At 38.0% G+C, this 14,841-nt stretch overlaps 1 protein-coding gene across 1 annotated transcript; it reads left to right on the top strand.

Annotated features, from left to right (window-relative positions):
• The first annotated feature begins 1,185 nt into the window (after positions 1–1,185).
• LOC140519693 (trichosurin-like) lies at positions 1,186–9,888 on the top strand. Its single transcript, XM_072632999.1, has 7 exons — positions 1,186–1,354; positions 3,090–3,223; positions 5,004–5,077; positions 5,672–5,782; positions 8,828–8,929; positions 9,113–9,160; positions 9,702–9,888. Exons 1-6 carry the CDS (start codon positions 1,268–1,270, stop codon positions 9,136–9,138), a joined length of 534 nt encoding a protein of 177 aa, XP_072489100.1. The 5' UTR covers positions 1,186–1,267; the 3' UTR covers positions 9,139–9,160; positions 9,702–9,888.
• Positions 9,889–14,841: the final 4,953 nt, after the last annotated feature.

The raw sequence follows: 14,841 nt of genomic DNA, 5'->3' as shown, positions 1-14,841 counted from the left end.
GGGACACTTTTAATTGCAACATTTTAAAAATGCACATATTTTTTACACCAGAGGACTCTGTCCTTCACGAGATGTAGACATTTATCTTGTGATCAGTCAAGCCATAGGCATTACAGAAAAATTTCAAGGCCCCCAGTGCACAGTCACGCCCAAGGGAGTACAATATTTAAATCTTGTCTAGAGCACAGAAATGACTTGTTGCAGCTCCACCAAGTTGCTGAAATAACATCACAGACCAGCATAGCAATTTATTCTTCTTGAATATTATGCCATTTTGTACTCACTTCAGTCTTTTGAAGTAAGCAAAATGGAGATTATTACCCCATTTTCCAGGTGAAAACATTGAGACTCAGAGATTTCCTATCGTCACCCAGCCAGTGAGCAGCAGAGCTGGAACTAGAACACGGGTTCCCTAATTCCCCTGTTCTAGTATTTTTTCCACCATTCAACTCTGAGTTCCTTGGACGCAGAGATATTTTGTCTTTAATTGGCTCCCCAGTGCTTAGCACAGTGCCTGGCATACAGTAGGTGCTCAATAAATGTTTATTGACAGACTAACTAGATGAGACAAAAATACTCCCCAAAAGAATGGGAAAAGCACTAAGACTTACTCACTGTATGAGTCTTGTCAAGTCAGCTTCCCTCTCTGAGCCTCAGTTTTCTAAACTATAAAATGAGAATGTGTAAATGTGTAATAAAATAAAATGTGTAAATCAGTTTGATGGTTTGTTTGTACTTAGTGAATTCTTTCTGGATCCCCACAACTGTACTGTGAGATTTCCCCATAGAGGTGACCCTGTTTTCTTTGTCATGGGTAGTTCTCCCACATTGCCTAGGATACATAGGATTCTGTGTACCGTAGGTGTTTAGTAAGTTCATGTTAACTGGAAATTGCCACAAGGAGGAAACAGAAATTTAGACTCCCTGGTCTCAGGCTAGCTCTAGATCTGATTCCAAAAAGTTGACCCAGCATAACACTGGTTATTCTTGGAACTTAATGTCTCGGAAATGTAAAATATTCATTGTCAAAAAGTACATCATAGCCAGTGTCCTTGGGATGCTTAACTAGGGGACAAGCATTGGCTAGAGACTCTTCGCATAAAGTATTCTTTCGTGTATCTGGAGGAGGCCCTGTGGGGCTATCTCATCAGGAGCCTGGCCCCATAAAAGAGTATAAAGGCAGCTGACCTGAGAGCCCAGAGCATTTATTGGAATCATTCTCATATTCTTAGCTGCTACTGAAGCCACAGAGACAAATACAAGGGAGATGAAACTTCTGCTGCTGAGTCTGGGAGTGGCCTTTGTCTGTGGCCTCCATGCTCACCATAGCTGCTCTGAGGAGCATCAAGCAGATGTAAGTGAGAAAGGGTGGGCACAAGCAGGTTGGATGGGGTGGTCTGGGAGAGGTTTGAGGGGTAGCATACAAGAAAAACAGAAGTTATTTTTAGAGAACAAGACAAAGATAAGGCTTGGGACAAGATGAAAAAGATATGCTTTCTTACTTAAAACTGTCCTTCCTAGTAGTTGTGTGGCCTGACAAACTGGAATGCAACCAAAAGTCTGAAGTGATGTTTGGATGCCTGTGTATACCTATGACCTATATATGTCATCTTTTAAAATGGCCAGAATGAGAAATGCTCCAACTCTAAGTCTTTCCAGCATAATCCAATAGGATAATTTCTATCGATTAATCAAAACAGTATTTATTAATACTCAGGATTGACTATGACCCAGGCACTATACTTAGTGCTGGAGATAGACAAAAATGAAATACACTTTTATCCCTTAAAGAAAAATTCATTCTATTAGTGAAGACATCCTATACCTAAGTAAATATATATAATATACAGAGATTTATGAATTCACTGACATAGAGAAGTCCTGGGTGAAGAAACTTCCTCTACTAATTTCATACCTTCTCTACCATTTATACTTTTAGAGAGTTGTCTGGACCACTCAGGGGTTAAAAATATATACAGTGCCATACAGCCGTTATGTAATGGAGGAGAGACTATCATCCAGGTCTTCTTGGCTTTGATACTAGCTTGTTGTCCCCTGTGCCATGCTGCCATTATATAAAATGCATTGATGGCAATTTGTGGTAAGGGAGCACTAATAACTAACAGGGAGAGTAGAGTACAAGAAAGGTTTCACCTACCAGGTCAAATATAGAAGCTAGGCCAGATTACCACTAAGATGCACTACTTTCAAATGGCTAACATTATTCCCCCTGAAAAGACTGAACCCATTCTCCTTGCTTCAGACTGTATTAGAAGAGTAGTCAGTAAAATTCAACAAATCTCATAGGAGAATCTTTTCTCTCCAACACTTCAAGGCATGAAGCTTGGAGATTTTCTTTCAGTGATCTACCACTAAAACCAACTTTTATGTATAGGATTCAGATGGTAGCTTTGAGATTTTCTACCTGCCACATGCTGGGATTGTATGACATATGGATTCTGCCATGGTTTAGAAAGTCATCTTAGACCTAGGCAGAAAAGAGAAGAACAGAAGTCTGCAGTGCCTTCCTAATGATTAGAAGTAGAAAAGGGACTCAGGATCATCCCACATCTTTCATAAGTGATACAGGAGTCAATTAAGCTGTCAAATTGTTGAACTGACATCCCTGTTCTTGTGGCAACCCCTACCCCCACTCTGCCTCCAAATAACTGCAACTGAATTAGTTGGTCATTTCTAAAGGCAAGATAGAGTGAGGATAGGGAAAATTATCCTCAGAATTATTTTCAGAATAACCTCATAAAACACACAGTACAAATATGACTATTTCCATTTGCTGGATGAGAAAACCAATGTATTGATAAACTTTACAACATATAAAGGAATATACCCAAGATCACACAGGTAGTTAATGATGAACACTAACTTTGACTTCTTGTCCTACTCTAGCATGCTGCTAATGTACATACTAGGCAGGGCTGGGGTTGGAATCCATTTTACCTTTGAAGTTTCAGTTTCCTTATCTGTAATATGTGAGATTCGGACCAAAATGCCATCCAGCTCTAGAATCTAATGATCCTATGGCTAGGGTACTTTCCTTTCTTCAGTTTTTACCCAGATCTTATTCACAGCTTTCAGGAACCTGGCATACCATTGCATTGGCCTCAAATGTTACAGCTAAGATTGAGGAAGGAGGTCCCTTGAGGATTTTTGTTCAAAAACTCATTGTGGAGAATGGTAACCTGCATGCAGTCTTTTTCAAAAGGTAAGTATTGTCTTGTTGGTAATTGTGGAGACCTGACCTGAGTCACTGCTCTGGGGTCCCTTATCTCACACAGGCTGGACAAGGTCTCTAAGAACTAGTAATTACTGAAGCTTCTGTGCTGTGGTTGGTCTTACGAACACCAAGTATAAATTTGGAAGGGAAAACACACTAACAGACAATGTGGACTTCAGCATTGTATACAAGGGTGAGAAATAGTCTTCTTGTAAAGTATATATAGGCTCATTTTTTTTTTTACACAGCTCTGTGTTGCTTCTTTCATTTTATCTCCCTGAGTAACTGCTTAGAGACTAATCATCACTTAAATGTAGTTTGGGGTCCTGAAGGCAACTCTGCTGGAGACATTGGCATGCATACAAACAATGGAGGATACGAACATTCCAGGCATACAAATCTTTCTTTAAAGGGGCATGAAATACTCAGCAGACTCTATCCATATCAAAAAAAGAAGGTGTGAGTGAATCTGTCTTCATAGACTATAAACTCCAAACTAATTGCCAGAAAAGGAATCATAATGAAGAGAACTCTAGACTGACCTCTAGGCCCTGTTCTCTGCTAACTAGCTATGCCACTCTAATCTCTCTGTCTTAGATATATCTATAAATTAGTTCAATATTATCTGTACCATGCATCTTTCTTTGAATGCTGTAAAGATAAAATAAGACAGCAATAACATTTTATATTTATATAGTGTTTTCAAGTTTACAAAGTACCTTTGCCATAACTACTCTATGACATAGGAACAAGACAAGACAACATAATACAATAAACATATATTAAGCATCTGCCATGTTCCAGGAAGGGGCGGTTAGGTGACACAATGGATAGAGTGCAGGGCCTGAAGTCAGGAAAGCCTGAGTTGAAATCTAGCCTTAGATTCTTACTACCTATGCAACACTAGGCAAGCTACTTAGCCCTGCTTGCCTCAGCTTTCTCATCTGTAAAATGACCTGGAAAAGTAATGGTAAACCACCATGGTATCTTTGCCAAGAAAAACTCAAGTGGGATCATGAAGAATTCGATACAACTGAAACTACTGAATAACAAAAATGTTCCAGAAATTGTGCTGAGGTCTAGGGATACAAATGAAAAAAAGAAAAGGCAGTCCCTGTCCCCAAGGAGTTTATAATCTAATGAGGGAAGACAATATACAAAATGATACTTAAAAATAGGATAAGAGAGGGAGAAATGACTCCTGGGTCAGTGATGATGTTGGAGTTAAATCAAAGGTGCAGCTGATGGGAAATGAAGGAAGACAGGTAGTGCAAATATTACCATCTCCACTCTACAGATGAGAATATTGAAACTCAAAGAGGTTAAGTGACTTGTCTAAGAGCATGAAGTTTGGAAGGGGCAAAGCCAAAATTCAAACTCAGTCATTTGCTACCAGGCTTGTTACTCTTTTCATAAGTAAAGTTAACATCTCAGGATCTCTTCATGCAGAATGAGCAAAGAAAGAAATGCCCTATCTAGTTTATTATTTCTGGTTATGTAACTGCCCTCATTTACACTATATGCAGATCACACGTCTTCAAAGAATTAGAATGTAATAAAAATGTATTCAATTTATAAACAAAAAATCTAGTTTAATCTTTTCCAGTAATATTTGTATAATATTATTGTAAGGATTTTAAACAGTAAATTTGTGGAAATAAAATTGAGATAATGAGTAAATATGGAAGGAATATGGAATTGTCAAAATTTACTGTAAAATTCCCTATATGAATTTAAATGGTATTCAAATTCAAAAATTTATTTTCAGAGAAAATGGAAAATGCACTCAATTTTCTGTGTCTGCTAACCCAGCAAAGAAAGATGGCCAGATGAAGGTGGAATGTAAGTACAAATGAGAATCTCAATGTCTTTCAGCTTTATGCACTGAAATGAATTGATAGACCTATTGATTAGCAAAGAAGTGTCTAGGGGTCAGAGACTAAGCAAACCACTGACTTTTGGGATAGAAGAGAGACATCTCAAGTCTCTCACCCTTCCATCTCTATTACTGTATGATTATTCTGTGCAAAGCCAAGATCAGATCCTCTAACTTTCTTAGTTCCTCCTTGCAGAGGTCTGATCAGATTTGATGAGAGTAAAATAGAAATTAACTAATTATGTGACCTTGGGCAAGTCCCTTCCCCTCTCTAGGCCTAAATTTCCCCATCGGGAAAGAGAGGTGGTTGAAATAGATGGCCTTTCTTCTATCTCTAACAAAAATCTGTGAATCTGGAGAGGGTTAGGATGGGCACAGAAAAACGTCTGTGGACAGAAGAGCAGTTTAGATGGAGTCTCAGAGGTTATGAGGGGACTCAGGTTTCCAGAAACCCTTGGAAAAAGCCTTTACATAATATTCAACTACTGACAGACCTCAAGTCTTTGCCCGTATTTCTATAGCATCAGAAATTCTGACCCTGACTTCTGTTTGCTTCACAGATTCAGGAAGTAATGATCTCTACCTTCAAAGTTTCAAGGATGATGAATATGTCATATTTCTCTTGGATAATTACAACAACAAGGAAGTGACACTTTGGGGACTACTCTTTGGTATGTATCCCATGACTCTACCCTAACACTCCTCTCCTCCTTTTCATAAGGGAAGATTAAAGAAAGAAAAGAGGCAAGACTATAGACTTGGGGATAAAATATGCCTAGTTGGCACATGTAATGTCCAGATCAGGAGAATGCTTCTCAGAACAGTAAATTAGTCATCAGCAGACACTTTCAGCTACTTCTGAAGACAGCTCAGAACCTTCTACAATGGAATGTGAACTCCTTGAAGGGTTGGGACTGTTTCATCTTTGTCATTGTATCCCCAGGGTCTAACAGTGTTTGATACGTAGTAAATCATTAATAAATGTTTGCTGAATGAATTAATGAACAAATGAACAATATAGTACATATCTTTCTTCAGGAATCCTTTCACACTACCTAGAGAAAGACCAAGATAGGGAGAGACAGGTTATTTATCAGAAATCTTACTTTATGATGTGATAAAAATTATTTATCATTAAATAAATATATACATATCTTGCTTATATGTATGTGTATATGAGAAACGAGTGGGAGAATGACTGGGAGATGAGAAAGTACAAGCAACAAGGACACACACACACATATATGCACACACATATACACATTCATTTGTATGTGTGTGTATGTTTGTATATATGTTTATTTCCCACTGTCCACAGCACTGTGCTAGATATGATGGGAAATGTAAAGATAAACCCCCACTAAGTTTATAATTTAAGATTGGAGGTAAAATGTATACAAATGCCCATAGTACAAGGCAAGATGTGAACCTTCAGCCAAAGAGAGATGGACAAAATGCTGTGGCAGGTCAGAGGCGGAAGGGATCTCTTATGATGAGCTGATGTATAATGGACATGATTGCATTCAAGCTCAGCGTTGAAAGTAGGATTGAGACATTTCTGTTTGAGATCATGAGGATTTGGTAGGATCTCTGTAGCAGTAGGGTATCCTAGCACAGGCTCCATACAAGCCTCCATGTTTGCTTGTGTTGTTCTTCCAAATTGCAAGTGGAAGAAAGACACTAAGTGGGCACTCAGTATTGGATTTCTTTAGGGTTAATTCATAAAGAATTTTGATTTGTCCCTGATTCTGTCTTCTTGTATGGATTTTGATCCAACTCCTCTACATTTGTCACATTGTCCCTTTTTTTTGGAGGGTGGAAGGAGATTGGAAGGCTGAAGGAGTTTTGAAAAAATGACTCATCTGCTACCTTGATGGTCACATGACTGACAACTTTTACTCCTCATTGATATGCTATCAATTGCTAAAGCTTGCCATTTCTACCTTCATTACATTTCTGTCATGTACCCCTTTCTCACTCCCTTGCCACAATCACCTTAGTTCAGGCCTTCATCATTTGCCACATAGAGTTTTACAATTATCTGTGATCCTACTTGGTCTCCCCATAACCAGCCTCTTCCTTTTTCAATCAATTTTCCACACAGGTACCAATGTAATCTTCTTAAAATACAGGTCTGGTCATTCTATTCTTCTTTTTCCATCTTATGTTTAATTTATGGAATAAAAAATAACATAGTACAATAAAAAAAATGCCTCCTATTACTTCTAGTAGAAAATACAATCTCCTTTGTGTGGCATTGAAGTTCTTCATAAGCTGGCCCTAGCCTAACTCTCTGGGCTGGATAACATTATCATGCACTCATTCACATACTCTGTGTTCCATCCAAACTGAACTGCTTGTTGCTCCCCAAAAATAATATCCATCTCCATTATCTGAGACTTAGCACAATCTATTCCCCACACTGTAATTACCTCCTTACCTCAGTCTCTTAGAGCCCCTAACTCCTTTCAAGGTTCAACTCAAGGGCTAAATCCTTTAAGAGGTCATTGATAATTGGCCTAGTTAGTGTACCCTTTCCCTCCACTGAAATTATTTTGCACTGATTTTATGTGTTTTGTACAGATTGCATTTATATGTGTATACACATTTATGCTATATCTTGTATTTACTCAAGTGAAAATGGTATATTCTTCCCAATAGAACATAATCTGTTTGAGATCGTAGGCTGTTTTTTTGGTCATTTTCCCAGTATCTAGCAAAATGATGGACTCATATGTACTTGCTGATTGACTGATAGATTACTAAACCTTAAGGGATTGTCTCTCTCCCTTTCTGACTAAATATGAAATGCCATATTTAATCCCAGGCTACACTGCAGCTACTATCTCCAAAGTTGTCAGTTGAGGCTTCTGGGATAGGCTCCTTCCCTATATCATCCAGCCACCATCCCCTGATACCCCTCTGTACTGTCATAAAAGAGAGAATCAACAGTCATTCTCATCTCATTTGAGGATCAAATGAGGTTGTGTATGCATAACCCATTTTCTACAAGGGAATCTTAGAAAGAGGAGCTAAAAGGTGATGGGAAGGTTGAATTTGCACTAACAGCAAGGATAGGGTGGAGTGGAAGCTCAGGAATGTGGGAGCTCTGAAGAGGGGAGAGAGACTTGAGAATACAGATGTGAACAAATGCTAGTGCCCAATCAGTTATAAGTGAAGGGTACTGCTCTCCCAAACTATACATAATCTGAACAATTGAAGCCTTGTCTGGCTCCGTAACCTGTTTAAGGAGTTATGTGTTATGATCTAATTTTACCATTTCCATGGCTACTGCAACTATTGGGAGCTAATAAAGTTATCTCCTCTCCACTCCTCCCCCTCATCCTTCTCCATCCCCTTATTCATCACCCCTAGCAAACTGGCATCACTCAACTTTAGAAATTACCCACTCTCTTTAAACCTTATTTACTTGCTCTCTCTGCATTTGTGATGGTTGTTGTCTCCATCTAAAGATAAACTGATTTTCACTGCATTCTAATTGTTTTCTCTAAAAGAGTAGACCATGAGATGGAGAGGAACAAAAGGAAACCCAAGGACCTATAGTCCTAGATTTAACCACAGGTCTGTATTGAAGTTGGTTTTTTCTAGACTCAAAGAGAGGATTCGTATATAAAGCACTGTGCAAAACTTCAAGTGATATATAAATGCTAGCTATTAGGGTCATTGCTATTATAATTTTTATTTTTATTATCCAGGTCGTACTCCAGATCTCAGTGATGAAATAAAGGAGAAATTTGAGGAAATTTGTATAAATGTAGGACTTAAGAGAGAAAATATTTTAGACGTGTCTGAAGCTGGTAAGTCCTTATCTCCATCTTCTCAATTTGTAACCAGAAGGAGAATTTCATTAGATGGAAATGCCTCTACCTTGGATCTCATTTGTCCTTGCATTATTTCTTTTTCTTCTGGGTGTAGTGACAAAAAGAGACTAAGAAGGCTTCATGTTTGAGAATCATTGCTGTATTGCTTTGTCTCCACAGATCAATGCCAGGAGCTTGAACAGTAAGAAAACCCACCCTGACATGCAGGTCTGTGATATTTAACCTTGAGATTATTTCTTAGGGGACATGCTTTTTAGAAAACTAGAACTCAGTACCTTAAAATCTGATCATATAACTTAGGGACAGATGTGAATAAGAGTGGGAAGAACCTAGTAAGTCACACTAACCGATAATCTATAAACGATGTTTGGGTTCCTCTTGTTTATATAGAAATACAATATCCTACAAAGCAGGTGTTTAAAGTGGGGGGATGAGGGTAGTAGACATTCCCTTTCTATTTGGGGAAATTTTACTTTATTTTTCCACCAACTATACTTGAATGCTCCTTCCCTTTTCTTGGTCCCTTCCTTGGCCTATACGCTCCACCACAGATATCTGCTGAATTGCTAAAACCTCTCTCTCACTACCTTCTCATAGACCACAGTTAACTCCAACATTTGACTTTCCTAAGTTCTAAGAATTTACTTAGTAGACTAAGTAGACCAAAACTTTAACTACCCTTCACTCTTTGTTCCTAAGTTTGTCTATGAATAAATTTTGTAATCATGTTCTTGTCCCTACCCCACAGGAATTCCCAGGATGCAGCATATTTATCTTGTTGGAATTCTACCTTCATCCTCTAAAGAATAATTAACATGGATAATCAAAATGCTTGCAATCCCCAAGGAGATTTGACCTCCATCTTTGCTTTGCCTTGGGAAGGATCTCTGGGGAGAGAATTTCCTGTAAATGTGAAATAAATTATGTTCTTTGTACATGAGGTATTTTGAGTTTGTTTCCAAAATGATGTAGACACGTACACCCTTTCTCAGAAGCAAAGTAAGAAAAGGGGTCTTATCAGGTCTCTGGGAGTTCATCCAGTCACCTCAACTTTTTGATGTTTTATTGATATCTTTTGAGTTACATTAATTACATTAGTTACATTAAAATTAATCCCTCACAGAGCATGCCTCCAACCCATCAAGTGAACCTTTCCATGTAATAAAGAAAATCATTTCAGCACAATCAGTAAAAACAGTAGGAACAAAATCTGTTTCTAAACTAATTCCCTACCTCTCCAGAGGAAAAAATGGGAGTGCATCTCTTTTCTTCTGGTCACTGATTGGTAACTGCAAACTCATAGATTATGGCTTTGTTTTGGTGAATTTTTTACATTATTATAGTTGTATTCTCCTGATTCTGCTACTTTCACATATAAGTCTTTCCACATTTATCTGAATTCCTCAAATTTTCATTTTTATAAAAATATTTCATTACATATGTATACCACAAATTGTTCATACATTTCTAAAATGGGCACCCATATTATTCACAATTTTTTCTGTCACTCAGATGTGTGATTGAAAATCAGCCTGCCTCCTATCCACTATAGCCCACATTTATGCCTTTTTTCTGGAAATGTTAATGTACGTTGTCCTTTTTAAATTAAGTATATTTTTATTTATCTTTTATTTTTATATTGTCAGTTTGTCCTAGGATTCATTGCCCTCCCCCATTTAAGAGTGATATCACATATATCAAAGAATGCTGTTTAAAGTCAAGAAAAAAATAGAGAAGAGTAGGGGCAAGCAAAATTTATGAATACGATAAAAAGTCTCAAAATATATGCATATATACTAGTAGACCTCCCAATTCAGCAAAAGAGGATAGTGGGGATATTTCCTTTTATCTCTTTTGGGGGCCATGTTATTATCACAATTTTGTAGCCTTCACTTTTGAATGTTTTGTGGGAGTTGTTCTTTCTATTCTGATTGTTATAATCTTTTTGTAGACTATTTTCTTGGCTCTGCTTATTTCACTTGGCATCAATTCATGCATACCTTTTCATGCTCCTTTGTAACATGATGATCTGTAATCATCACATTTATTTTATCTTGAAGAACAAAAATATTACATTTATGCACCAGAAGTTGCTTAGCAATTCCCTAATTTATGGGCATGTTCTTTATTTCCAGATTTTTGCTACTACAAAAAGTGCTACTATAAGAACTCTCGCTACATAGAATATTTTTTATCTTTTTGTCTCCCTGATACATATATTCAAGTATATATGGGGATTTTCTTCTTATCAATGTTCTCCTAGAGGTATAAGCTTAATTTTGGAATCTCTGGGTCAAGGAGTACAAACATTTTGCCACTTTATTTGCATGATTCAAATCTCTTTTTAACAAGATGACAGAGTAAAGCAGGAACTTCCCTTAGCTCTTCCAAATTCCCTTCCAAACAACTTTTTAAAAACTCCTCAAAATGAATTTTGGAGTGGCAGAACCAACAGGAGGATGGGAGTGAAATGATTTTCCAGCTTAAAACAACTTAGAAGATTGACAGGAAAGATTTATCTTGCTGAGGTTATAACAGAGAGAAGTCCAACACAAACAGCCTAGGCAAATCAGCAGCAGGCCCCACCCCAACAAGCCAGTGGAGGATTTAGGACAACTGAATCAGCAGCAATAACTCCCTGGGCCCTGAGCTCACAGATAGTAATGGGATGGGACAACAAGTCAGAAGGAGATCACATGGGACACTTTGGTGTCACTGGTTTTTCAGACTCTACTACATTGTTCAAATAGGGATCTGGTTCATAGACTCAGGTCACCCTCCCAGAGTGAGGAAGAACACTAGCACACTAAAGTGTGTGGTCACAGGAGAAAGAGGATCCTGGTTCCAGAGCCAGGACAGAAAATAGTGCTTCTGGTCACTCACAGACTAGAACAAAAGCCAGGAAAAGAGTGACCGTACCTCTACTTAGATCATACGTCCTTGGAAGAATTGAAACTTATAGGTCTTCAGAATTAACTCTGAAAACAGCAGTAAGAAAATGCTGAGGCTTGGAACAGTGCTCTTTCTACCACAGTAGCAGAGCACAACTTCAACATAAAACTAAAAATCAAGAAGTAAGCTGGAAAAATGAGCAAAAGAAAAAAAGGAAAAAAGAAATGAATTGAGCATGTAAAGTTATGATGGGGACAGGGCAAATCAAAATACTAACTCAGAAGAAGACATTTTTTAAATGGCTACATGGGAAACCTCAAAACAAAATGTGAATTGGTGTCAGGCCACAAAAGAATTCCTGTAATAAATCAAAAAGAATTGCAAAAATCAAATAAGAGAGGAAGAAGAAAAATCGAGAAAAGAAATGAGAGCGATGCAAAAGAATGTTTAAAAAAAAAATGAACAGCTTGCAAAGGAAGCCAAAAAATGGAAAATGATATACAAAAATTCACTAAAGAAAAGAATTAATTAAAAAACAGAATTAGTCAAATGGAAAAGAGGATACAAAAGTTTGATGAAGAAAATACTTCCTTAAAATTGAAAATTTGGCAAATTTAAGCTAATGACTCTATGAGAAACCAAAAAACAATAAACAAAATTTAAAATAGAAGAAAATGCAAAATTCAATGGAAAAATACCATACCTAGAAAATAGATCAAAGAGAAATAATTTAAGAATTATTGAACTACCTGAAATCCATGATAAAAAAAAAGGTCATAGAGATCCTCTTTCAATAAATTATCAAGGAAAACTTCCCTGATGTCACAGAATGAGAGGGAAAAAAACTGAAAGAATTCACTGATCACTAACTGAAAGAGGTCCCAAAATGAAAACTTCCAAGAATACTATAGCAAATTTCAGAGCTCCCAAGTCAAAGAGAAAATAATTCAAGCAGCCAGGAAAAAGTAATTGAAATATTATGGAGCTACAATCAGGATAACAGAAGATTTAGCAACTTCTATGTTAAAGGATTATAAGGTTTAGAATATGATATTCTAGAAGGCAAAGAAGGTAGGATTACAATGAAGAATAACCTACTTAGCAAAATTGAGTAAATTCTTCAGAATAAAAATGGATATTTAATGAAGTATAGGTTTTTCAAGGATTCCTAATGCAAATACCAGAGCTGAACAAGAAATTTTATTTTTAAATATAAGACTCAAGAGAAGCATAAAAAAGACAGACAGGAAAGAGAAAACATAAAGGATTCAAAAAGGTTAAACTGTTTATATTTCTATATAGGAAGATAATACTTGTAACTTTTAAGAATTTTAATACAGGGCGGAGCCAAGATGGCGGAGTAGAAACACACACATATGCTAGCTCTGAACCCACAGCCCATAAAATATCTGTAAAAAAGAACTACCAACAAATTCTGGAGAAGCAGAAGCCACAGACAATGGAGCTGACAAGATTTCTGTTCCAGAGAGCCTGAAAACCTCTCGCAAAAGGTCCTTCACTTTGCAGACCCAGAGCCCAGCCCAGCCCTGCCTTGGCCACTCGATGCCAAGAGGAACGGATTCGAGCAGGCTTCAGGGACAGAATCTCCAGCAGCCGCTCGGGTCCCTCAACCCACAGGTGACAAGGGTTGGTGAGAGGGTCTCTTTGGTGGGTCGAGAAGGGAGTGGGGTGCCCCCATAGCTCAGGCCCCCTCGGGAGGCGGCAGCGGAGGCGGGAGCAGACCAGGGCTCCCCAAGCAGGCAGGAGCCTGGATCCATTGTTGAAGGTCTCTGTATAAACCCCCTGAGGGAACTGAGCCCGTGAGGAGGCCCTGCCCTGACCTGAGCACGTGAACTTAATCTCACACTGAAGAGCAGCCCTGCCCCTTCCCAAAGCCCTGAGGCTGGGAAGCAGCATTTGAATCTCAGACCCCAAGTGCTGGCTGGGTGGATCTGGAGGTGAGGTGGGGGTGGAGAGGATACTCAGAAGTCAAGTCACTGGCTGGGAAAATGCCCAGAAAAGGGAAAAAAAATAAGACTATAGAAGGCTACTTTCTTGGTGAACAGGCATTTCCTCCCTTCCTTTTTGATGAGGAAGAACAATGCTTACCATCAGGAAAAAACGCAGAATTCAAAGCTTCTGTATCCCAGCCCACCCAATGGGCTCAGGCCATGGAAGAGCTCAAAAAGGATTTTGAAAATCAAGTTAGAGAGGTGAAGGAAAAATTGGGAAGAGAATTGAGTGACGTGCAAGCAAAGCATGAAAAACAAGTAAACACCCTGCTAAAGGAGACCCAAAAAAATGCTGAAGAAAATAACAGCTTTAAAAATAGGCTAAATCAATTGGCAAAAGAGGTTCAAAAAGCCAATGAGGAGAAGAATGCTTTCAAAAGCAGAATTAGCCAAATGGAAAAGGAGATTCAAAAGCTCACTGAAGAAAATAGTTCTTTCAAAATTAGAATGGAACAGATGGAGGCTAATGACTTTATGAGAAACCAAGAAATCACAAAACAAAACCAAAAGAATGAAAAAATGGAAGATAATGTGAAATATCTCATTGGAAAAACAACTGACCTGGAGAATAGATCCAGGAGAGACAATTTAAAAACTATGGGCCTACCTGAAAGCCATGATCAAAAAAAGAGCCTACACATCATCTTTCATGAAATTATCAAGGAAAACTGCCCTGAGATTCTAGAACCAGAGGGCAAAATAAATATTCAAGGAATCCACAGAACACCACCTGAAAGAGATCCAAAAAGAGAAACTCCTAGGAACATTGTGGCCAAATTCCAGAGTTCCCAGGTCAAGGAGAAAATATTGCAAGCAACTAGAAAGAAACAATTCAAGTACTGTGGAAATACTATCAGGATAACACAAGATCTAGCAGCTTCCACATTAAGGGATCGAAGGTCGTGGAATAGGATATTCCAGAAGTCAAAGGAACTAGGACTAAAACCAAGAATCACCTAGCCGGCAAAACTGAGTATAATACTT

Source organism: Notamacropus eugenii, chromosome 1 (assembly GCF_028372415.1).
Source record: "Notamacropus eugenii isolate mMacEug1 chromosome 1, mMacEug1.pri_v2, whole genome shotgun sequence".
Taxonomy (NCBI): Eukaryota; Metazoa; Chordata; class Mammalia; order Diprotodontia; family Macropodidae; genus Notamacropus; species Notamacropus eugenii.
This window is presented reverse-complemented; position numbering and strand designations above follow the sequence as displayed.